Raw genomic sequence first — 25,606 nt, 5'->3', positions numbered from 1 at the left:
ATTTCTACCCTCAAAAGCAGTGCAGAAAACCAAAATACTCTTGATAAACTATCTAAGCCTATGCTATGATATTATAAGAAAACACACTAAGAATTCAAAGTGTGATGTGTTTGGGTCGGTCATCTCTCTCAAGTGGACAGACGGATTGCTGATTAAGTCCAGAAGCACCCAAACCAGTTTTGTTATCCCCACAGCAGGAGAGATAAGTCAAATAGAGTCCACTCGGGCTGAATTAAGACTCTATAAGAGCATGTAGACGTGCCAACACTTATTTCACTCCCTGAATTTTCTGTACCTAAATTTGCCTGCTGCCAGAATACTAAAAATCCCAAGACATGCTAAAATTGGAGTGAGGATCTAATTAAAATACATCAAATCTTTAAACCACCTGCCAACCATGAAATCTGCATATAAACAGCCTGTTTTATAATTGTATGTGACAGTGTGCAAGAGCATTATATGATGCATTTTTGACATTTTAGCCTAAATACAAAGTTTTGTTATTTATATTTCAATGTTGCTACTCCTATTCATAAAGGATCTATTATAATTTTGCCTTTGTATCATGTTGTTAATGAAATACATGTCTACTGTGTAACAACAATAAAAATGACATATTAAGTAAAGTCGACTCATAACTTTACCAGGCAAAACACATCAATTCAATATAAATTACGGTATGTCTTAAAACCATCCTTCACAATAAATTTTCTGTGTCTAATAGAATAAAATAGGCTGCAATTCACATAATTGCAGTAAACAATCTTTGCATTCATCAAACCTTCAACAGCAAAAAAAAAAAAAAATCATCCAGTCTAAAGTGGAGAAAAATTCTGTTGTCAATCCTTTACCTATTGGTATTGGTAATCAGAGGATGTTCTTTTGGTTTTGGCTTCAACTTAAAACAGAAATGTCACATTCTAATAGTTCCCAATATCATCATGATAGGTGAAACTCCATCTGTCTGACACAGCTAGAGTCTTTGATCTTGTGTTCACAGTGTTGGTGGATGCCTTGCAGTTAATCTTACAGTCAGCTGCGTACCCTCTGCCAACAGCATTGACTGTTCGGCTGCTGCTGCGAATCTGTCTCTATTCTTCAACTGAGGCAAACAAAATGAATCACGGAGACATGAGGCACTATCAAGTCCTATTTCTATGTCAGTCTTTGTTACTGTGTGTTCCACCGTGAGTATCACGTTTTGTGCCATAACAGCAATATTAAAAATGTCATGTGTAAAAGTTAACATTTTCAGACCTGAACAAAAAGAAAAACAATAGCACAAGACAAATAAGTATTTGAACACCTGTCTATCAGCTAGAAATTTGACCCTCAAAGACCTGTTAGTCTGCCTTTAAAATGTCCACCTCCACTGTATTTATTATCCTAAATTAGATGCACCTGTTTGAGGTCATTAGCTGCATAAAGACACCTGTCCACCACATACAATCAGTAAGAATCCAACTACAAATATGGCCAAGACCAAAGAGCTGGCCAGACTCTCTGTACAAATGAAATGAATGTACGAGAGTCTGGTTGGACCAGGCTAGAAAAAAGGTCCACTGTTGGAGCAATCATTAAAAAATGGAAGAAGCTAAACATGACTGTCAAACTCCCTCGGACTGGGGCTCCATGCAAGATCTCACCTTGTGGGGTCTCAATGATCCCAAGAAAGGTGAGAAATCAGCCCAGAACTACATGGGAGAAGCTGATCCATGACCTGAAAAGAGCTGGGACCACCGTTTCCAAGGTTACTGTTGGTAATACACTAAGACGTCATGGTTTGAAATCATGCATGACACGGAAGGATCCCCTGCTTAAACCAGCACATGTCCAGGCCCGTCTTAAGTTTGCCAATGACCATTTGGATGATCCAGAGGAGTCATGGGAGGAAGGTATGTGGTCAGATGAGACCAAAATAAAACTTTTTGGTCATAATTCCACTAAACGTGTTTGGAGGAAGAAGAATGATGAGTACCATCCCAAGAACACCATCCCTACTGTAAAGCATGGGGGTGGTAGCATTATGCTTTGGGGGTGTTTTTCTGCACATGGGACAGGGTGACTGCACTGTATTAAGGAGAGGATGACCGGGGCCATGTAATGCGAGATTTTGGGAAACAACCTTCCTTCAGTTAGAGCATTGAAGATGGGTCGAGGCTGGGTCTTCCAACATGACAATGACCCAAAGAACACAGCCAGGATAACCAATGAGTGTCTCTGTAAGAAGCATATCAAGATTCTGGCATGGCCTATCCAGACCTAAACCCAATAGAGAATCTTTGGAGGGAGCTCAAACTTCGTGTTTTTCAGCGACAGGCCAGAAACCTGACTGATCTAGAGAAGATCTGTGTGGAGGAGTGGGCCAAAATCCCTCCTGCAGTGTGTGCAAACCTGGTGAAAAACTGCAGGAAACGTTTGACCTCTGTAATTGCAAACAAAGGCTACTGTTCCAAATATTAACATTGATTTTCTCAGGTGTTCAAATACTTATTTGCAGCTGTATCAAACAAATAAATAGTTTACATTGTGATCTCTGTATTTTTTTTTAGATTATGTCTCTCACAGTGGACATGCACCTACGACGACAATTTCAAACCCCTCCATGATTTCTAAGTGGAAGAACTTGTAAAATAGCAGGGTATTCAAATACTTATTTTTCTCACTGTATATAAATGTAATGCAGTTTTCACTGCATTCCTGCATTATAATGGACTAAGAATACACATATAATGCATTACAAATGCAAGCTATAGAAAGTGTTACCTTTCTTTTGCAAGTTATTTTGTGTTGTGTGATTTTGACACAATTTTAAAAGTACTCGAATAAGTAATTTTGTTGTCTTCTTCAAACGAAGTAATATAACATAGCGGGTGACACATAGGCATGCTGGGTAAATACTGTAACTGTGGATGGAGAAGTGGATAATAACCCATCATTGATCACGACCTTTCAGCAGAACATCTCTAATTGAGGTCCTTAATTAACCACAAGACTAAAAGTTTCTCGCTGGCCTTTTCTTTAAACAGCATGACAGCTCATATTGAGTTTTTAATATTTACTGCAAGATCTCAGTGAGTTCAGTGTGTTGTAATGCATATACGTATTCTATACACTGTGTACTAAAACTACCAGTCAAAACTCAATGATCCAAGTCCTAAAAATGGGAACCAAACATGAGTTTCCCCTGTTAAGATAAGAACCCTACAAAATTTTGCCTAACTCAAGTCAATAGCTGGTATGATTTTTTACAGATAAAGAGCTGACGGTCAAGCAAAAATAAGAGAAACATCCAATAGATGTCAACTCTGAGCCTTTGACTCGCATAAAGTCCAATTCCAAGCAGGGGGGGTCAATAGACCGAATCAAGTGTTTGAAGTGGGCTTCATTTCCCATTGTTCAGCTTCAAATAACTGATACAGAGGATGAGCCAAGCCTGGCCTCAAGGACGGCCCTCCTGCCTCAAAGTTAAGAGACGGCAAAGGTCGATGTGTCCACTGAAGTGAAGAGAGTGCTTTTGCCTGCCATCAAGTGTAAGACTAAAATGGCTTGTTTTATCAGAAGAGCCTGTATAGATTGTACATGCCTCTCCACACCATCCAAATGAGAAGTTCTGGGCATGTTCAGCTGGAAACAATGGATGTAATTCATCCAGAAAAGGTTTCATTGCAACAAGTGGGTACAGCCAAAAAATACATTATAATTTTCTATAAGTCCTAATGCATACCTTAAGTTAGAAATTATTATTATACATGCCTGTGTCATTTTCAAGATAAGGACACAACCTTACCTGTTCAGCTATTCATAACACTGAACAATGCATCACAGTGAACATACTGCAGACGTATTCAAATACTCTCTCGAGACCTTACAGTAAAACCAATGTGTCATTTTCACCACCAGGTAAGCAACACCTCTATATAGGCCAAGACTAAACGTTACTGGATATAACATCCTAGACGATGCATGCAATGCTTTTTTTGTTATGACTTCTGCAAGACAACTATCATTATCATTTGTAGTATGAATTATGGTTTTTCTAGCAATTTAAAATTGCAAGGCTATGGCCAAATCCTTTAAAAAGCCTTTATAAATAATAGAGAAGGGTCATATCTATATCTAAAGGCATTCAAAGCAAAGTTATGATCTATATTTAAGAAGGGACATGCTCCATATAATCCGCATGCAATAAATAATGCATGACGAGCTACACAACGGCTATCTGAAAGAGATAAGTAGAGACTGTACAAAATATAAAACATTAACGAAGAAGCAGATGTTTCCATTTGAAGATATTAATGGTTGGATCTAACTTCAATGAAGCCATGAAACACTCACAAAATTAAAAAGCAATATATTCCCTTTTTGGCAGAAAAAAGTTACTATTGTAAAATATACAAGCCATATTGGCAATGGTTATTCAATGATACAGCCAATCAAAATCTTAATCATAGCTTTGTTTGTGTTGTGCTGGATTCAAAATAGAGGAGATAAATGAAATATGCTCAAATGCTTATGTAGACTCCCACACCACTATTTTTTCCATGCTTGTCTATTTTTGTTTACAACTTAGTACAACACCTCAACAATAACCTTTACAATTAAAACTCTGGGGGCGGTAGCCTTTTAAAAAGTACACCTGTGTACCTAAAGAGTTTATATTAGTACCTTAGAGGTACCTGAATGGCACATATTAGGAACGTTTTTGTCCATTTCTTTCTCACAGACTAGTGTATGCTGCCCAAAATGATCCCAAGTTAAAGGTTCTCCATCATTGTCTACTCCCTCATATAAAGCAATTTTGATCATGCCAACAGTCCAGTTTTCAGGTCTGGGTTTGTGGCATTTCCAATTAAAAATTCCTCCTGACAGCTGTAATATAAGCAGTTTAATAAGGGTAAATGCATTTTTGCTGTTATGTAAATTAAACCCAGGCCACTGTCTGTTATTAAAGTTGTATAATATATTTCAGATTAGCCTGCCTTTAACTCTCCAATGGTCCTCGTTTCCTGTTTACACTACTGGCCCCTGGGGTCTATATGACCCCAAAATTGAAAGCATAATTGTAAGAAAAATATACATTTTCAATAATACATTCATCTATACAATAAACTGTGTTTTGAGAGATTTGAAGTACTTTTGTACCCATTTACCACAAAAATCCTCAACTACACCATTATCATGAAATATTGATTGTTTTTTGGAAAAAATTCACTTAAATTATTATCTAAATATCTTTAAATGGTTTCTGGATATTGATAAGTGTAAGATGTAGAATTCCACCTTTTGCTGGTTAGAGATAAATCTAAAGGAATTTCTGTTTAAGAAAGAAATAGCTTTGACCAGCAGGTCATTTTACTGGATATGGCCAACTGCTCACATCACTACTTTAGTAATACATCTTGTGAATGTATGTGTATATAAACATTAGAAAGCACATAAAAAATAAATATTATTTCAAATAGTATAATTTTTTGTAGTTTTTGATGGATTTTGAAATTGTGTGTGTGAGAGAGAGAGAATGTGTGTGTGTCACTGTGTGTGTGTGTGAGTATACATGTGCGTGCATTAGGTCACACCCCTTTATATCTTTTTTTCCGCATTTATGGCAGATTTTATTTGCCAAATTCTATACAAATGCTCTCTGTGTACCTGGTAATTATCACGTTGTGGGGACCAATTGTCCCCACAAAGATAGGAATACCAGTATTTTTGTGACCTTGTGTGACCTTTTGATGTCCCCATGAGGAAACAAGCTTATAAATCAAACAGAATGATGTTTATTGAAAATCTAAGGTTGCAGAAGGGTTTCTGTGATGGTTGGGGTTGGGGAATGGGGTAGGTAAGGGGAATAGAATATACAGTTTGTATGGTATAAAATGCATTACGTCTATGGAATGTACCCACAAACCATGGAAACCAGAATGTGTGTGTGTGTGTGTTTTCTATATTGCATTTGTGCACAAGTAGGGCCTTCATTTCTGTGTGGAAATTTTCAGATTTATGCTGATATGCTGCTATATTTATTGATATATTTATTGATTGACAAATGGAAAAAATGCTTTTTTTGCATTTCCCATTCCTTTTCAATTCGGGTCATATTGACCCCAAAAACCAGATTAAACATGAAACATGATGTTTTTATAAAACTTCAGAACAACCGAATCAAACCCGGTTTTTTGTGTACGTATAGATAGATTATTTAGAAAAAGTCTCAAAATTGTATATCTCTGATGAAGAGAACCACTTTTTTAACTAATGAAATGTCGATTGGGGTCATGTAGACCCCAAGGCCCATTTGAGGGTTAAAGGCCATGTAAAAACTAGACAAACCGTAGTTGGTCACTTTACATGGAAAATATGTAATGACTGGCCACAGTCTCTTTATGCTATTTCAACTCACATTCAAGTGATTCCAAGTATTTTTTTAGCAAAGAAAGTGGCAAAAAAGTTATAAGCTAAGTCTCTGACGCCCTTGACTGGATGATAAATAAAGCTGCAAAATAATGCAATGACTCAGACATCAAGAATGGGAATGTGGAGCAGAGTCAGTAATCCCTAATATCTCTCCACAACGGCCACATGACAGTATCTTATTTGAATACAGGCATTTATGACATTGCGTGGCAGTGATTTATGCTCTGTTGCTCAGCACGGCTGGCTCGTCTTTAACCGTGCAAGACCGTATCTAAGAAGGGTTTCTCAGCCCCTAATATAAGTGTTAAATCTTTAAAGAAGGATGGAAGTAAAGGGATGGTGACGGTAAATAAAAAGCTGTAACATCAAAAAAGCTATGCCTACAGTTTTACATAAAATACATGCACTGCTTTGAAAGCATTCATTGATGTATTTCAAAGAATCTTTTACACAACAAACTATTTGATTAAGTTTAACTATTTAAGTAAAAATATCAAGTAATGGAAGCAGAGAAATCTGACATTTCTACAATGGAGTTCACATGCTAAATGTCACAAATGGACTTTTTCACCATATCTATGATTATTCTTTTCAATATGTAGATAAGTCAATAGACTTGGACCTATTCTGCATACATAATGTCAGAAAAAAGTTGGTCTCTAGCTGTCACCGGGAAGGCGCTCTCAAAAAGTACACCTGAAGTGTTCATATCAGTACATATACAATATTGGGACCACTTTTTTCCACAGTGCATAGGCTAGAGCAGGGGCGAAAGTACTATTTTTCAGAAAAACTCAATTTTAAAATAAAATGTTTTATATATGTATATTTATATTTTATATTCATTACATCCATCACATATTCAGATGTTAACACAAAAGCTAAATTCTCTAGCGATGCATAAACATAAAGGTCAAAGCCCTTGTACAGGCTTACATCCTCAGGCAGCATGTTAAGGTCAAGTCTTATAACCCAGAAGTTTTGTCTCTTCATTTACTGTCAACAACCGCTAACCATTCAACCGAGAAACATGGTTTTCCAGTATGGAAGAAGTGAGCAGAAAACATAAAAATTCAGGTCTCTGTTAGTCTTGGCTTAGGTTACGTGATAAGTTTGCTATCTCATGTGAACTCGATGCGACCCCTCCATTACTATTCCATAGTTTTTCACTTCATCCAACTCTTACATTACCTTCAGATTGCAATGCAAAGCCATGCAATCAGCTCCACCGCAGGTATAAAATGATGCCTTTTTCAGAGATAAAAGCAAGGCAATGCAATGTTCAATTTGTTACAAATCCTTTTGCTTGTTATGAACAGAGGGAAGCATGCAGCATTATAATTGAAGGACTTATGGGCTTTCCGCGAATTGCTGTATCTCAAAGCCTTTAAATGCTTTTATAGTTCACCAAAAATATAAAATGTTTTTTTTTTTAATATGTAGTCATCTTCCTTGTTCTAGAGCTCTATTTGTCTTTTAAGAGCCAGAAAGAAAAGGTTTTAAAGAATGTCAACACTGCTGTCTTTTATTTAGTAAAAGTGAATGGAAACGAGGCCTCATAAAGGACAAAACAGCACCTTAAAAGTATTCATCTCTGGCATTATATTTTTATATTCCAAACCAACAACACACTGAAATAAGTCTGCTATTGGAGTAAAAAGGCAGCCCTGGTCACTATTCGCTTTCATTGTATACAGTACAAAAGCACATCTAGGACATTCAACTATAAATAACAATTTCTGTGTTACAAGGATTAACAAAGTCACAGTTGTTTCAAATGAAATAAGTAACTGATGCTTTCGTTTTTTAAATGAAAGTACCTTTAAATCAAATGTTATTTGTCGGCAGACATCAATAAGGGTTTACCTAACACTAAACCCTACTTTATATGTCCGTGTCGTATAAAATAGCAAGCAGATGCAAAGTCATGCAATACATATGCCAATTTTGCATGCATATGATACGCCAGTCCTTCCAGTCCTTTAAGTGATTACAGGTGCTGGTCATATAATTAGAATATCATCAAAAAGTTAATTTATTAACCATTCAAAAAGTGAAACTTGATCCAAACTACATGAGCGCAAGGAATTTATGTCACCTTAAAGAGCCAACAAGATGCTAATTTTAAGCATCCTATCACTGTTTATAAGTCCCGGACAACAGGTTTAAATGCATGCAAGGTCAAAAAACACTGTAATTTTCTCAAAATATAAATTTAAAATTACCCCATTGCTCAGAAATCCCCAAACAATTCGTGTGAAGCCGTTCAATGACTCAGTCTGCCTAAACCCCACCTTTCAGTAGCCTACTCTGCTCTAATTGGTCAACTGACACAGTCTCCGCACAGACCACAGATCAGTGGCACAGACCAACAATAGTGCAACATGTATTGACCTAGTGCTAACATGATTTACTAAGAAGACATTATCGACATCAATACACATCATTTATTATTAATCCAAGCAATAAAAACAACGATAAAAACATTTTACACTCATTTAAGCATTTATGTAAGTTAACCGGGTCATAGCAAAACCGTAAGTGAGCATGGGTTAGACGCTAGTTAACGTGACTCAGTATATTAAGAGTTTAAACAACGACATCATTCATCATTATTCCAAGCAGTGAAAACAACGACAGAAACTAACATTTTACACTCATTTAAGCATTTATGTAAGCTAACCAGGTCAGAGCAAAACCATAAGTGCACATGCGCTAGCCGCTTGCTAATGTGACTCTCTGACAACAAACTCATTCATCATTAATCCAAGCAGTGAAAGCGATGATAGAAACTAACATTTTAAACTCATTTAAGCATTTATGTAAACTAACCTGGTCAGAGCAAAACCCTAAGTGAGCATGCTTTACGTTAACCGCTTGCTAACGTGACTCTCTGACAGTATTTTAAGGGTTTAAAAAACAATATCATTCATTATTAATCTAAGCAATGAAAACGACAATAAACATTTTACACTCATTTAAGCAAGTATGTAGCTATAATCATACTTACAGGTCATGGTTAGGAGACGCATGTTGTTCCAAATAAAGTGGGTACTGAACCATGTTTCATTGCCAAACGTCTAAATCCCTCCGTTAAAAATTTATTTTAACCACTGATTCTTCACAGCCAGACACGTTTAGTATATCCCTCCTTGAAAAAGTCTCCTTTGGTAGTGAAAACAACACAAACTGAAAACACAGCGTAATATCATGTTTACACACACTAACTAGCTGCGAGCGGGTCATAGTTTTCGTTTCTCCCGCGGGCAAGGCTGTAGGCGGAGATTAGTATCTTGTGTGACGTGGAAGCGTTCGTGTGATGTGGATAAAGTCAGGCAGAAGATCCAATCCATATTATGACTCGTTTCAGCGATTCAGAGTCGACTCCCTTTAGAAGCCAATAACTATTAATCGTGCACTTTTTGGTTTAACTACTTTGCACATCGTTTACATTGATGGACAGCTAGATGATACACTGCAATACAGGTCAGTTTCGATATTGGATCTGTGTAACTCTTTAACATGTCCATGCGGCGATATACTTTCACGACATAGTTATTGTTTTAGACACATAACATTGTGATATATAATCGTGTGTATTATTTACTATTATTATTATTATATTATTATTAATTTGACTGCAACGTTATATTGTCCTAAAGTGTATTACCACCATGTACCACTTGCAGAAACACTGCATCCGTGGGGGCCACCATTGTTGTTTTGTATGGTTTTGCGTGCTATGTGTTGTCAGAGCTCGGAACTGGGAGTACATCAATCTAGTACGAGTTCACAGGTGGGAAGTCCCGGGTTTGACTGCCATTCCAGTGCACTTTCACGGGTAGAAGGTTGGAAAAACACGGGTTACAGGTTGCCTGCATTAGAATATTGTAAAAAGTTTCAATATTGAAAACACCAGTGGTGCCACACTCAAAACAGCTAATTATCTCAAAACACCTGCAAAGGCCTTTAAATGAGCTCTCAGTCTAGTCTAGTTCTGTAGGCTACGCATTAATGGACGACCATTGATACCTTGCAAAAGGAGGGCAAGACACAAAAAGTAATTGCAAAAGAGGCTGGTTGTTCACAGAGCTCTGTGTCAAAGCACATTAATACAGTGGCGAAGGGAAGGAAAAGATGTGGTAGAAAAACATTTAAAATTTATCAGTCTGTGTGTAATGAATGAATATACTATACAAGTTTAACTTTTTGAATGGAATTAGTGAAATAAATCAACTTTTTAATGATATTCTAATTGTATGACCAGCACCTGCATAGTCCCACATTTCCTCATATTCATGCATGCAACAGTAAAAACAAAGATGGACAAAGTTGTAGAGCAATATTTAACAACTAAGGCTATAAAAAAAGTTGTTGTCTATTTGCTGCCATCTCTGCAACAAGTTACACAACATGCTGTTGCTTCTTCGGCTTTTGCCTTAATACTGTTTATACCTCAGTAACATGCCTGTCAACACTTCCTACTAGCGGACTGCATGCTGACACAGACAACAATGCAGAAAAATAAATGAAAACTGACACATAATCCTTGCGTAGAGGGAATCATACTGCAATTCGTACTTATTTTACAAGGTTCAATTTGTACGACCACTTTCGTACATTGTTTGTACGATTTGCTTTTGTCCCTGTCGTGCTGGGGTTAGGGGTGGGGTTTCGTTTTTTTTTAAGATAATCACATGTTTTTGTACAATTAAATTCGTAAAATATGTACGAATTCTCGCGAGATCAGGCTGGGTATGGCGTAGGTCCGACCAAAAGTATAAATCAGGCTTAACCCTTATACTTTTTGTATACAGGTCATGTAATGCGTATGACTCTAGGGGCGGTTTTCCGGACAGGGATTAGACTAGTCCTAGACTAAAACATTTTTAAGAGCTGTCCAAACTGAAAACAACTTGCACTGACATATCTTAAAATACATCAGTGCCCTTTGTTTTGCCTCAAAATGCACACAGGTAATGTTATATTTCCTAATTAAACTAAGGCCTAGTCCTGGATTATGCTAATCCCTGTCCGGGAAACCGGCCATAAAAGTGCTACTGATGGGCTCACGCACCTGAAAGCTTTATTACATTTAAACATCCCTGGCCAACCCTAGTTTTAGTGTTTTTTTACGTTCCAGTTGGGTGATTAAAAAATGCTAATTGATAAAAGTTCATAGCATGGATGCAAGTATCTCTTCGGTGGATTTCTTTTTTTATTTACCGATTATGTTTCTGTATCTACGCTACTATCAAAGCAGACTTCAGGGTCTTTTAATCTTGCTTTAATTTACTTAAGCTACAAGAGTGCATGTGAAATTCAGCTTGCTTCACTTCCTGCCGCTGGTGATTTCTAAGGGTGGTGTTATCGCATTACCTAGGTGTTATCTTTCCACGTACAAGCAAGCACAGTGTTAATGAATAAATCTTGACAGATGGTAGGCTTTACTTGCAGTCAATGTCAGATTTTCCTGGGTCAAGCAAATGAGGCCTGTCATGAAGGCTCACTACACAGACACATAATGAGATCAGTAAAGTTAATGCATGGTAATGGTGGGTGCGGACGTGCTTGACTGGATGTTAGAGATGATAAAAAAGCAGAGGTTGTAAACCAAATAGCTGTCTTTAGTTGATGAATTAGGCGGAGACAGTTTGCAAATAAGAAGGTAACTGCACTTACATGAAATAGATTGGATATCCTCCTTCAAAATACCAGCAGTACTTCTTTGCTTCTATGCACTGCAAAAAAAGATAAGAGTTAAAAATAAATAAAATATAATTAATGTAGAATTTACGAATCACATATGATCATAAAGCATACAATAATTAAGACAATAACAAAAGCATACAGTTTACACTACATTTGACCATTGTCTATAACTCTTTTCCCGCCATTGACTAGTTAATTCGTCAATTAAAGAGGACATTTCACGAGACTTTTAAGATTTCAAATAAATCTTTGGTGTCCCAAAAGTGTGTATGTGAAGTTTTAGCTCAAAATACCCCACAGAAAATGTGCATGTTAAAATTGCCACTTTGTAGGTGTGAGCAAAAATGTGCTATTTGGGTGTGTCCTTTAAAATGCAAATGAGCCGATCACGGCATTAAATTGCAGTGCCGTGGTTGGATAGTGCAGATTAAAGGCGCTCTAAGCGAATCTGTGTGACGTCACTTTTTGTTGATGTTTGAACTGTTTTCAAACAAACAGAGAGTAGCTAACTCCTCCCTCTCCCCTCCATGCTTTCATGAACGCGCCCAACTCCTACCCCCAAATCCTTCTTGTCGTTTATTGGCTGGAACACTTTGTTATGTGAATCGCTACAAACATAATATGTCAGATTACAAGTTGCACATAGATGGCTGCACTGTGGTGCCATCTTCCACGGTTAGGAACTTAGGTGTGATGTTCGACAGCAACTTATCCTTCGATAGTCATATCGCCAACGTCTGCCGCACAGCATTCTTCCATCTTAGAAATATCTCGAAAATACGCCATATACTGTCTACATCTGACGCAGAGAAGCTTATCCATGCTTTTATGACCTCTAGAATAGACTATTGTAACTCGCTACTCGGGGGATGCCATGCAAATCAAGTAAACAAGCTTCAGCTAGTTGAAAACGCTTCCGCAAGGGTACTTACTCGATCTAAAAAGTATGACCACATAAGCCCAATTCTGGCATCTTTACACTGGCTACCAGTTAAATATCGCATACAATTTAAAATATCACTAATCACCTACAAAGCTTTAAATGGCCTAGCACCCTCATATCTTAGAGAATTACTATCAGAATACAATCCATCACGCACACTACGGTCGCAAAATTCTAGTCTCTTGATTATCCCCAGACTATCAAAAGTGTCTAAAAGTGGAAGGTCATTTTCCTACTTAGCCCCTAAGCTCTGGAATGATTTACCAACCGATGTCCGAGAATCAGACACAGTCGATAATTTTAAATCTAGACTTAAAACTTTTCTCTTCAACAAAGCATTCGCATAATTTGTCTAGTAAAAGTACTTAACTCGAAATAGTTATCTGTACGGAACAAAGCACTCGCGGTCATAACACAGATCAACCAAATAAATAAATAAAAATCTTATCTTAACCTATAGTCGGATTGCGATTTTGGAACTTTCGTGTTCTTGTGAATAGTATGCCATACAAACCCGTTTGCCACTGAACCTGCATTAACGACGACAGTGGGGCTTTTGGCCTTAGTCAAACGGGTTGGCACGTATGGTTGGGTTGTGATTTTGGCGCTTTCTTTCTATTGCGAATAGTATGCCATACAGACCCGTTTGCCACTGAACCTGCATTAACGATGACAGTGGGGCTTCCGGCCTTAGTCAAACGGGTTGGCACGTATGGTCGGGTTGCGATTTTGGCGCTTTCTTGTGTCTTGTGAATAGTATGCCATACAGACCCGTTTGCCACTGAACCTGCATTAACGACGACAGTGGGGCCTCCAGCCTTAGTCAAACGGGTTGACACGTATGGTCAGGTTGCGAGGTTGGCGTTTTTTCGTGCTCTTGTAAATAGTATGCAATATAGACCCGTTTGCCACTGAACCTGCATTAACGACGACAGTGGGGTTACAGGCCTTAGTCCAACGGGTCGACAGGTTTAATTTTCTCTTAAAAATCGGAAGGTGACCCTTAGTTACCATATATACCGTCGCAGTGGGCCCCCAATTTGCAAAATCCTCGACTGTGGATAATATAATTATGCCGCAATAGTTAGTCTGTCTGAAACTAAGCTGATTCAACCACATCACTGTGTGACACTTGCATTACATGTGAACGGCCCCTACGCTAATATGATTTTGTTTTTCTCTCCCTGTCTCGTCCCTGGGTCCCATTGACCCTGAGGACAATGGGACAAACAGACCCAGTTCCGGTGGATGTGGAAGTCGGCACACCTCTGATCTACTGGTCGTCCTTCAATGTGATGCCCAGCTGATGCCTGACCAACGACCACCGGCAGGACCCGCTTAATATCCGCTTAATCTCTGCTTAATCTCCGCTTAAGCTCCTTATCCGTTAATATGTGTGTATATACATGTATATCTCCCAAGGGTTTTTCCCTCCTAGGACTTTTTATTTTTATTTCCTCGGCTAAACAACCCGGGGTTTTTGTTTTTTTTCTCCTAGGGGGTTTTTTACCCCGGGGAGGTAGCCTGCTTGGGCTTAACTTAGCTTCTTCTTCTCGACGTTACATTAGTAATATGCTCGCTCATAATGTCGCGTCATAGCCGCAGCAAATTTGACTGCTTATGCTATTGTGTATTATGTTATGCTATCTGTTGTTTTTCTGTGCTTTTACTGCTTCTATTAATGTAAAGCTGCTTTGAAACAATTGAGTATTGTGAAAAGCGCTATATAAATAAAATTGAATTGAAATAAAATAAATTGAATTATGGTTTCTGGTGGTAGGTTTGGCCACTTTGTTTATATTGCCTGGGCTGTCTACAGAGTACACGTTTTTTTTAGTTTGATCAGCTGATAGGCAGCAAGCAGATAGTGAGGAGATGTTTGCTGTATCTAACAAAAAATGTTTTATAATCTAAAACTCGTGAATTTGCTTAGAGCACCTTTAAGGGACGGTTTAATCCCCTTTTGACATCACAAGGGAGCCAAAGTTCAATGACCTATTTTTTTCTGTGCTTGCAAAATATGATTTATTAAAACTAAGTTACTGGGTTGATCTTTTTCACATTTTCTAAGATGATAGAAGCACTGGGGATCCAATTATAGCACTTAAACATGGAAAAAGTCAGATTTTCATAATATGTTTCCTTTAAGAGAAAACCCTTCCCTGCCAATGACGAGTTTTACGTCAATCCGTATTTCCGCTATTATCCTCCTGGTGGCACTCTTACCAAACTTATAAAACCTGGAAGCAACCCCTTAGGTCAAACAGTAAGAACTCCGTGTATGTTTTGATCATCCCTCTATATCTGATCTCTATCAAAAGTCCTTCACAAAAAAAAAATCCTTCACAAAAATGACATTATCTCAACTTGAAATTAAAATTTGGTATTTTTGAAGAAACCTAGAGGTGATAAAAAGAGAACAAATGAATGTAGAGTAAAAAACAGGGTCTGTTCTTTCATTTGATATATTGTAGGTTTATATATTTAAAGAACATTATTTTCTGGAAGGCATTAAACTTTTGTGAAAATCAAAAAATGCGGCCGCTGGCAACTTTTTTTTTAAATGCTGGAGGGGAAAGAGTTAAGGAGGATAGAAACTAAAAGATCTTTTTGAGGCTTTTGGGGTCATCGATCTAAAATAAATCATCTCACAGAGCAGAAGAACTTAACAGACTGAACAAAACAAACCACAGATCAAAGAAGCTGACATAAAGTTCTTAACCACGTTAAAAGTTTGCAAAGATCATTCTGATGCATTTATCTAAATAAATAATGACCTCCAGCAGTAAATGTAATTCTTATGGTTAGCAGAACTTTAAGAAGAGCAAATAACAAAATAAACATAACAGAGGAAATAAAAAATAGCAAGAATCCTCTTTACGGTGAAAGGGCCACGGCTCCAGGATGATGAAACCGCCTGAAAGATATTATTTGAATGAAGTTTTGTTTTGGGGCACAAAACAAATTAATGCTTCTTTATTTAACAACTCTAGTAAGGCAAGTATCACTTATATTGCTAGTTGAACAAATCCCAAATCCTATACTGTGGCATGTAACACATCCCTAAGCATTTACACATAAATGTTTCCTTGAATTATGTTGGCTAAGGAAAGTTCAACTCAAAGCTTTACCCTGTAGATGACAAAATGAGCAGAAAAAGACATACTAAAGAAAGGACTTGAGAAATTCAAGGAACTTCTATAGACTTTAGAGTTTGCTCATTTGATTATTGCTGGTAAGCAACCCAGCACAATATCATGGCAATTCGTATATATATTTACGAGTTGGCTAATTCATAATAAATCTTACAATCACATTTGTTCATTTTGTCCCAGTTTGGTTTCGTCCATGACTTTGGGGATAGGGCTGAGCTTAGGGGTGGGGTTTCATTATTGCTTTTTATAATAATCATGTATGAAATCATATGATTAGCCAACTTGTTAAATATGTACACATTCCCGTGAGATCAACAACATAACAACCGCTAACCAGTGAAGTTTGTGGAAGCATTATTTAAATGAAACTAAAAATAAACAACAATTTATTTAGTTATTAAGTACATAAAGATCTGTGTTGAAAACTACCTCCATATTTTACACTGATTCAAAACAGTAATGACAACACATATTGGAGATGTTAGACATTACTTGACAGCTTAATGGATTTTTAATGGATGTTTTACTGTTGGTTTATTATTGATGAATAATTAATGATTTCACAGGAAATGACACTTTAATGCTGTTTGACAACTCATGTAAAATAAGTATGTAAAGTAACCTGCAATTTTAGGTTTCAAACAGAGATGGTAATAGAGAGGCAAAAGTTGCGGCTTTAAAGGCGCTCTAAGCGAATTCACGCGTTTTAGGCCATAAATATTTTTTTTGTCTCCTCTTTTTTATCTCCTCACTATCTGCCAGCTGCCTGTCCCCTGAACACATTGTAAAAAAACGGCGGTCTCTGTAGACAGCCCAGGTTCCACAAACTGCAACAAAAACTAAGTGGTCAAACCTACCATCACGAAACATAACAAAGTGTTCCAGCCAATAAACGACAAGAAGGATTTGGGAGTGGGGTTTGGGCGCGTTCATGACTCTTTAGAAAACACGGAAGGGAGGGGGAGGAGTTAGATACGCTCCGTTTGGTTTGACAACACCTTGAACGTCAACAAGAAATGACGTCACACAGATTCGCTTAGCCTTGCCTCTTTATATTAAAGGTGCTCTATCTCATGGCAATTCGTATGTACTTTACAAGGTGGTTATTCGTATTAATCTGTACGACCACATTCATACATTTTTGTAAGATATGCCTTGACCACTGTGATGTTGGAGTTAGGGGTGCGGTGTTGTTATTGTTTTTGCACGATTAACTTCACACTAATTCATACTAAGTAGCCTTGTAAAATATGTACGAATTCTGGTGAAATCAGGCTGGAAGAGCTACAATATGTAACAAGAACAAGAGAGCGTATGATGGGACAACATAAATACAATTGAGATTGTACGTAGACAATTGTTTTAAAGGTTCACGTTTTTTCCTTTGGTGTGTAAGTGTGTAGTACATTTACATTTAGTCATTTAGCAAATGCTTTTGTCTAAAGCGACTTACAAATGAGCTAAACCGTAAAAACAATTATAGCAACACAAGAACAGCAATACATAAGTGCATAGTCAACACAGTATACATAGCCAAGGGTTGGTTAGAAAATGTTTTTTTTTTTTTAAGAATGTACAGATAAATAAAAACAGAGAAAGATAGTAAGTCCTATATTAGGAAGTGAGGTAATGGCGGAAGAGATGGGTTTTATACGATTTTTGAAGACAGCTACAGAGTCAGCAGATCGAGTCCCGACCGGCAGATCATTCCACAGTTGTGGAACAGCTCCTAAGAAGGTACACGCTAATGTTTTTATCCCTTTTTGAGATGGCACCACAAACCATCGCTCTGTGACAGAGCTCAGGGATTGAGAGGGTACATAAGGTTGTATAAGCAAGTGAAGGTAAGGGGGTGCTGACCCAGTGGTGGTTTTAAAGGCCAGGAGCAGAGCTTTAATTATGATGCGAGCTGCTATAGGAAGCCAGTGTAACTTGACAAAGAGAGGAGTGACGTGCGCCCTCTTTGGCTCATTGAAGACTACTCTTTCTGCTGTGTTCTGAATCATCTGTAGGGGTTTGGTTGTGCAGGATGGAAGTCCACCCAGTAGCGCATTGCAGTAGTCCAGCCTGGAGAGGACAAGAGCTTGGACTAGGACTTGCGTAACATGCTCATTTAAGAAATGTCTGATTTTCCTAATATTGTAGAGAATGAATCTACGAGAGTGAGCAGTTCTGGCAACATGCTCCGTGAAGCTAAGCTGATCATCAATGACCACTCCAAGGTTTTTGGCTGTCCTGGAAGGCGTGATGGTCGAGGAACCTAGCTGAATGGAAAGGTTGTGCTGAATCTTTGGTTCAGATGATATGACAAGCAGTTCTGTCTTCACAAGGTTAAGCTGGAGATGGTGATCCTTCATCCAGAGTGGGATGTGAGTGGGAGAAACCGCGGGATCATCAGGGTGGATCATCAAGTGGAGTTAAGTGTCATCCGCATAGCAGTGGTAGGAAAAGCCATGTTTTCGAAAGACAGAACCCAGGGATGTCATGTGTATCGAAAAGAGCAGTGGTCCAAGCACAGAGCCTTGAGGCACCCCGGTATCAAGACTTTGGGGTTCAGAGACATCACCTCTCCAGGATACCCTAAATTACCTAACTGAGAGGTACGACTTGAACCATAGAAGCGCTGTGTCAGAAACACCCATAACCATGAGGGTCGACAGGAGGATGTGGCGATTGACCGTGTCAAAAGAGAGAGATAGTACATAACGATATGCAAAAAGTACAAATCCCAAAGTAAACGATGACCCGAGTTATCGTTTCCAACGTAAATCTCTTTTTTTGGACTACAACAAACAAACAGATTGTAGGCAACCGTTTACTTCCTGGGCGTGTTGACGTAGACAAGACCGACATTATCATAATTCCTCCCGCTTTTAGACTGTAAGTTAACTCCTATCAGCATTGCATTGTGACCGAATCTTTCAAACATGGTAAGGAGCGTCACATTTCCGGCTGACGTCAGAGGTATTCAGATCAATCACAACGTACAGATTAGCTGGCCAATCAGGGACACAGAGCTTTTCAAATCCGTGCGTTTCAGGAAGAAAGTGAAATCTGGAGCTACAAAAATGTATGGTATGTGAGAAATAATGTGTTTTTTTAAACCATAAACCATGCCAAAACATTGTATTATACCAAATACACAAAATAACATTATTTTTAAGCCATGAAATAGGTGCTCTTTAACATTTTTAATTGTGTATTATCGTAAATAGCAAGCTTCTGTGATGAAATCCCTGCTATCTTTGCAAATCTCTCTCGGTCGCGGTGGCTGTCAGAGTTTTGCAGTTTAGTTTGTGCTGTGTTTGTGAGCATTAACTTGAACCCAAGAGCTTTAGATGTAGTTTTCTCCATCTAACAGGATGAAGAGTCGGGAATAAACAGCAATCTCCCAGCCTCTGTTTCCAGGAGGTTGAACACTCTTCTATATCCCATTACACCGGGTCTCATTTATCCCTTATGACAGAGTGCAGCACTGCCTGTCAGTTCAATAATCAATACACCTCAGCCAACATCCCTCAGCTGCTGTCAAACGCCTGCCATTAGACAGCTGACGGAGGGGCATCTTCATCACACTGAGGAATGCCTTTGACTCCGGCCAGATCATTAAAAACATGTGTGTCTGCCAGAGAGAAAGCTGCTGCATATTTTTTCCAACATCCAGTCGGTGGGATGACAGCGGGATAAAGGAAAACGTTGAAGGGCAGAATGATGGATGTTTGTAGAAAGAGCAGTAGCAGCAGCTAGGGAAGGAATTTTGAATTGTAACAAAGGACAACAAAAGGTACAGGTATAGGAACCGTGTGTTTATCAAAAATCCTAACCCTATACCTAACATCAGTGGGGTGCATGCAGATCATAATAAAATGTATGAATGAGATATCATATAAATATCCACCGTGTAAACTTGTTACGCACTGAATTTATCAAAGAAAGTATTATGTGAAAACTATTCCTTTAAGCATTACTCACATACAGCAAATGACTAATACTCTGAATGAGAGGAAAGTCAAAGTTTACAGACTGTTTACAGTGCTGATCTGAACATAGCTTTTTTGCCAAGCAGTTTTGGACCACAATGAATATGTATTAGGCAACCAAACTATACTGCCTACATGTCTAACATTGTGAATTTGCATGACGAATGCTATTTGATGCTTTGGGATTACATTAACAGCCGGCACAGCAATCCTAGGGCTCTGTTTCCACCTACTGGAGTTATAAAAAGCTAAGTGATCTACTATTTCTACACTTTTAACAAAATCAATAATCATGCATTTATACAAGCAGGCTTTCTGTGTGTTTTTAGCAGCAGCAGCAGCATAATGAAGGCCAAAACATTATTCAAACAAATCTCATTCCTGAATAACTACTGTTATAGTGGGGATATCATTTGCGGAGTGGTAGGAATATTTCTGTCCCGGCGCTAGGCACTCTGTTGCTGTTATTAGTTTACTATGAACATCTATGCTGCTTAAAGGGGCATACACACTGCGGAAATCATGTACTGTATTAGAATGTGCAATAGTAACACAGAATCAGACTACTGGTACAAAATCTGATTAACTTTGCTGCTTATTCTGGCTAACTGTGTGTTCACACCAGATGCGAAAGAGGAAGCAAGAGATTTACATGTTAAAGGTGCTCTAAGCAAATGCACACGTTTTAGACCATAAAACTTTTTTTGTTACATACAGCCAGGGTGCGATTTGCCGGGGGGGATGCGTGGGATTTCCCCCTTTCTGGTCAATGTATCCCTGCCTCTGCTTAATTATTTTTATCCCCGGCGGCGGTGGGGATAAATTTATACCCCTCTCAAAGTGATCAGTGCTACTACACTAGTGGCGAGACGGATCACAAAACATATCACAGATCCGTGGTTTGATTAAAGTCAATTTTGTTTTAAAATGCGCTACTTTGGCTGGCTCTGATACAGCTGCCGCGCAGCATCTCTGTATTCACCACTCGGAAGACTTGATCAATGTCCCGCCCACGGCGCTATCTGATTGGTTACACCTCACGAGTAATAGCCTATTAACACTTGCGAGATGGTTATGGAGCTGTGTGACGAAAAGATGAAATGCAGCATATTCAGCCGCATATTAATAAAGCGGGAATAAAGATCACAATCTGATTATCTGTTTATGATGACAAGCAGAGTTAGTGTCCCAGTCACACCATTGAGAATGGCAGAAGTTACACACATGATAAATGCCGATGAGGCGTTTAGCGAGGCGCGGGCGCGTCCAGTTTGCGCAAATGAGGCTAAGTGACTAACACATAATGCATCTGACTTTTCTATAATTTCACTGTAAATCACTGTAAAGCATTGCGGTGTAAAGTTAATGTTATTACTTTAAAAGCAGCATTAAACGGTTTCTACTGTAATGGTTTAACTTTGCAATCAATACATTGTTCATATTTATGTTTAAGTTGACACTACATTGTGCCATATAGTTTTGCCATTCAAGATTTAATTATTGCGTGTTTTTTCGTTGTGCATGATCACAGTTCATGTGTGGGGAAAAAAAAGCTATTACAGTAAAAATATTGCGTTAGGCTGCTTCATGAGTTAATAAGAAAAAATATTTTACAATTCCTGCAAATGCAGTGATGAGTTCATGTTCTCATGATTTATTTTATGAATTAAAATGTTTTGAAATGTGCTGTGGACAGAGACGCATTATGTCAAGAATTATAAAAAATCGTCAATAAGCTCATAATTTGTGCTAAAATAGTATAAATCTTTAGTTTTAAAACTATTTTGAAAAGCTGGTTATATTTTTATGTTTCTGCGCAAGTTCAGCAGACAGTGAGGTTCGGGTTTGTTCCGATCAGAGCTCGTGAGCGGAGAGCGCATTTCTGAATATTAGAAATATTTAAATTAGAAAAATATAAAAAAAATAATAATATTATAATGGATTTTTGTTTAGGTCGGGCAATAATAACCAAATTTCTCTCTCATATTGCTCTTCATAACCACTGAAAACAATCAAAAAAGTTAAAACTAGTGGTGGGTACAAAATGACGAAATATGGTGGGTACCCACCGTCGCCGAAATCGACGCCTATGAAAACATCCCCCCCTCTGTTTTTTTCACAAATCGCACCCTGCATACAGCAAACATCTCCTCACTATCTGCTTGCTGCCTGTCAACTTAAAAAAAAAACGCGATCTCTGTAGACAGCCTAGGCTTCACAAACTGCAATAAAAACAAATTGGCCAAACCTACAACCATGAAACATAACAAAGGGTTCCAGCCAATAAACGACAAGAAGGATTTGGGGGTGGGGGTTAGGCGCGTTAATGAAAGCACGGAAGGGAGGGGGAGGAGTTAGCTACGCTCCGTTTGTTTGAAAACAGTTCAAACATCAACAAAAAGTAACGTCACACAGATTGCTTAGAGCGCCTTTAAGTCAATGCAAAGACGTGAATAGGCATGGTAAGTGCGAATTGAGCATTGCCGCAGGAATCGCGCGAGTAACAATATCTAAACTTTGGCAGATATTCACACCGCGTTACCAGTCAGAAGCTTGATCTAGTAGTGACTTGATTAAAGAAAGCGAGCAGAGTCGCAGAAGCCCCTCCCATGATGCGAATTTTCCTCGTGAATGTCTCATGCTACATGCTAGTAACACCAAACGCGGGGCATCGCGTTACTCGCTCTAGATTACTCGCGGGATTTAACTTCGTGTCATGCAAATTTTTCCCTCGAGTTCAATATTTTCAACTTGGGCGAAGACGGTCAAACAAATGTATATAGACTTGGACAAAAACCAAAAATATAGTATGTACTTATTTTGTTGTACTACAGTCAATGCATAATTGTTTTGCGTGAAACTATGCAAAAGTTTCACGTGCGCACGCTATAGTTTCACGTGCGCAAGCGAAACTAAACTTTAAAAAAAAATTCAACGCATGAAGGTTTCGCGTGAGAACATGAACGTTTCACGTGAGCAAGCGAAAGTTTCACGTGAGCACATGAAACTAAACTTTAGATTTTTTTACTCCAATGTCACCTTAGGGGCTTGGTACTATGGGGTTCCTTTTGTGCCAAAATTAAGTCGACATGCTATCTGTCTATGCTATGTGTCGTCTTCCATGTCTATGTGTCTTTGTCCATGTCTTTCTGTTTATGCTATGTGTAGTCTTCCATGTCTATGTGTCTGTTTACTGTCTGTGTCCATGTCTGTCTGTCTATGCTATGTGTAGTCTTCCATGTCTATGTGTCTGTTTACTGTCTATGTCTATGTGATTGCCCGCATGACTCAACTTTTGTCTGTGTCAACTAAACTTACTCCTGTCGTCTTTCCTTGTTGTTTGACTGTGTCGTTTTGCTTTGACAATGTGGCATGCGTCATGACTATGTGTCGTTTTCCCCTGTCGTTACCATATGTTGTTTCCCTCTGTCGTTACCATGTGTTGTTTCCCTCCCTCATTGCCATGCGTTGTTTCCCTCTGTCGTTACCATGCATTGTTTCCCTCTGTCGTTACCATGTGTTGTTACTATGCATTGTTTCCCTGTGTCGTTACTATGCGTTGTTTCCCTCTGTCGTTACCATGTGTTGTTATTAGGGTAACACATAGTAACGTCACATGGTAACTACAGAGAGAAACAACGCATAGTAACAACACATGGTAACGACAGAGGAAAACAACACATGGTAACGACAGAGGGAAACGAAGCATAGTAACAACACGTGGTAACGACAGAGGGAAACAACGCATGGTAACGACAGAGGGAAACAACGCATGGTAACAACAGAGGAAAACAACGCATAGTAACAACATATGGTAACGACAGAGGGAAACAACGCATGGTAACAACAGACGGAAACAACGCATAGTAACAACACCTGGTAATGACAGAGGGAAACAACGCATGGTAACGACAGAGGGAAACAACGCATAGTAACAATACATGGTAACGTCAGAAGGGAACAACGCATGGTAACGACAGAGGGAAACAACGCATGGTAACGACAGAGGGAAACAATGCATGGTAACGACAGAGGGAAACAACGCATAGTAACAACACATGGTAATAACAGAGTTTCCTCACATAGTCATGACGCATGCCGCATTGACACAGCAATACGACACAGTCAAACAACAAGGAAAGACGACAGGAGCAAGTTGAGTTGACACAGACAAAAGTTGAGTCATGTGAGCAATCACATAGACATAGACACTAAACAGACACATAGACATGGAAGACGACACATAGCATAGACAGATAGCATGTCGACTTAATTTTGGCACAAAAGGAACCCCATATGGTACCAAGTAAATGTATCTCAATTTAAGAGTTTTTAGATATTTATATTAGAAAACAAGACAAAAATACTAAGTAAGACATTCTTTTTTCAGTGAAGTGATGCATTATTGTTGTTAAAGACTGGAAATGAAGCGCCTTTATATTCAGGTGTGCATTACAATTATTACAGGTAAAATTCACACTGAAAATTTCCACGAGAAAGATGCAATGCTACAGAAATTGCAAAATTGAGTTGTGACCATTAGACAAGAAATGCTGATTGGGGCAGCAGAGCAGGGTCATAAATAATGGGATTAACTGCAAGAGATATATTTAATAGAATTAGGATGAAGAATTAAAAGTGAAACCTGCAAGAAGCCTTAATCTCCAAGTGGCACCATTTTCCAAAACTATAACCTACCTGAAGCCTCCAGAGGTACCTATAGGTTTCAACAAATCTATGTATCTTTCACAAATGTACAGGTATGCGAAAAGCCTGCAAATGATGTCATTCATTATAAAGAGATTTTTTTCTTCACCCCCCCCAACCAACACCACTGAACCTTAGTTTCAAGGTAGACAATGGTGTGAAAATGAAAGAAGCTGAATGATTGTTTGGAGGGATCAATGCGTGTGAAATGAATTATCCAGAAACCAAACATTTTCCCATTACTTTATTTGTGACGAGGAGAAATGAGAAAGATTTGAGTGTGAGAGAAAGGTCAGAGACTGTCAATTAACACTTCACACCAGTCAGGACCTTCAATTTGTGCCGGGTAATTTACATTTGAAGGTCATCTGGGACATAATTGTTTGAGTTATGTAATGCTTACGAATGGTACAGGTTTATACAGTAAGAAAGATTGACTTCGTTAACATACAGCGTTACTAATAATTATGCAACCAAATTTCTGCTTTAATTTATTATGTGCATGCTTAAAAAACAAAACAACAGCAATCTATATTCAGACACAATTTTCGGTTCAGGATTCAAAAGGTCACAATTTAAGGTCTCACCAAGTGATGACTAATAAGGCTTCTTGTATTGTTGTGTTGCAGTAGCTTGAATTCAATCAAATTTCAAGACTTTGCCTCCAGGGAAAATTGTTGGGAGAAAACAGA

General features: G+C 38.4%; 1 protein-coding gene across 1 annotated transcript in view; it reads right to left on the bottom strand.

Annotated features, from left to right (window-relative positions):
• Positions 1-25,606, bottom strand: part of vopp1b (VOPP1 WW domain binding protein b) — a 49,812-nt gene that overhangs the window by 12,691 nt on the left and 11,515 nt on the right. Inside the window, exon 2 of the mRNA XM_055181624.2 lies at positions 12,100-12,158. Within this exon, the coding sequence (XP_055037599.1) occupies positions 12,100-12,158 (59 nt within the window). The remainder of the gene's footprint in view (positions 1-12,099; positions 12,159-25,606) is intronic.

This window comes from Misgurnus anguillicaudatus, chromosome 25 (assembly GCF_027580225.2).
Source record: "Misgurnus anguillicaudatus chromosome 25, ASM2758022v2, whole genome shotgun sequence".
NCBI lineage: Eukaryota > Metazoa > Chordata > Actinopteri > Cypriniformes > Cobitidae > Misgurnus > Misgurnus anguillicaudatus.
The sequence above is the reverse complement of the archived record's forward strand: the minus strand, read 5'-3'. Positions and strand labels throughout refer to the sequence as shown.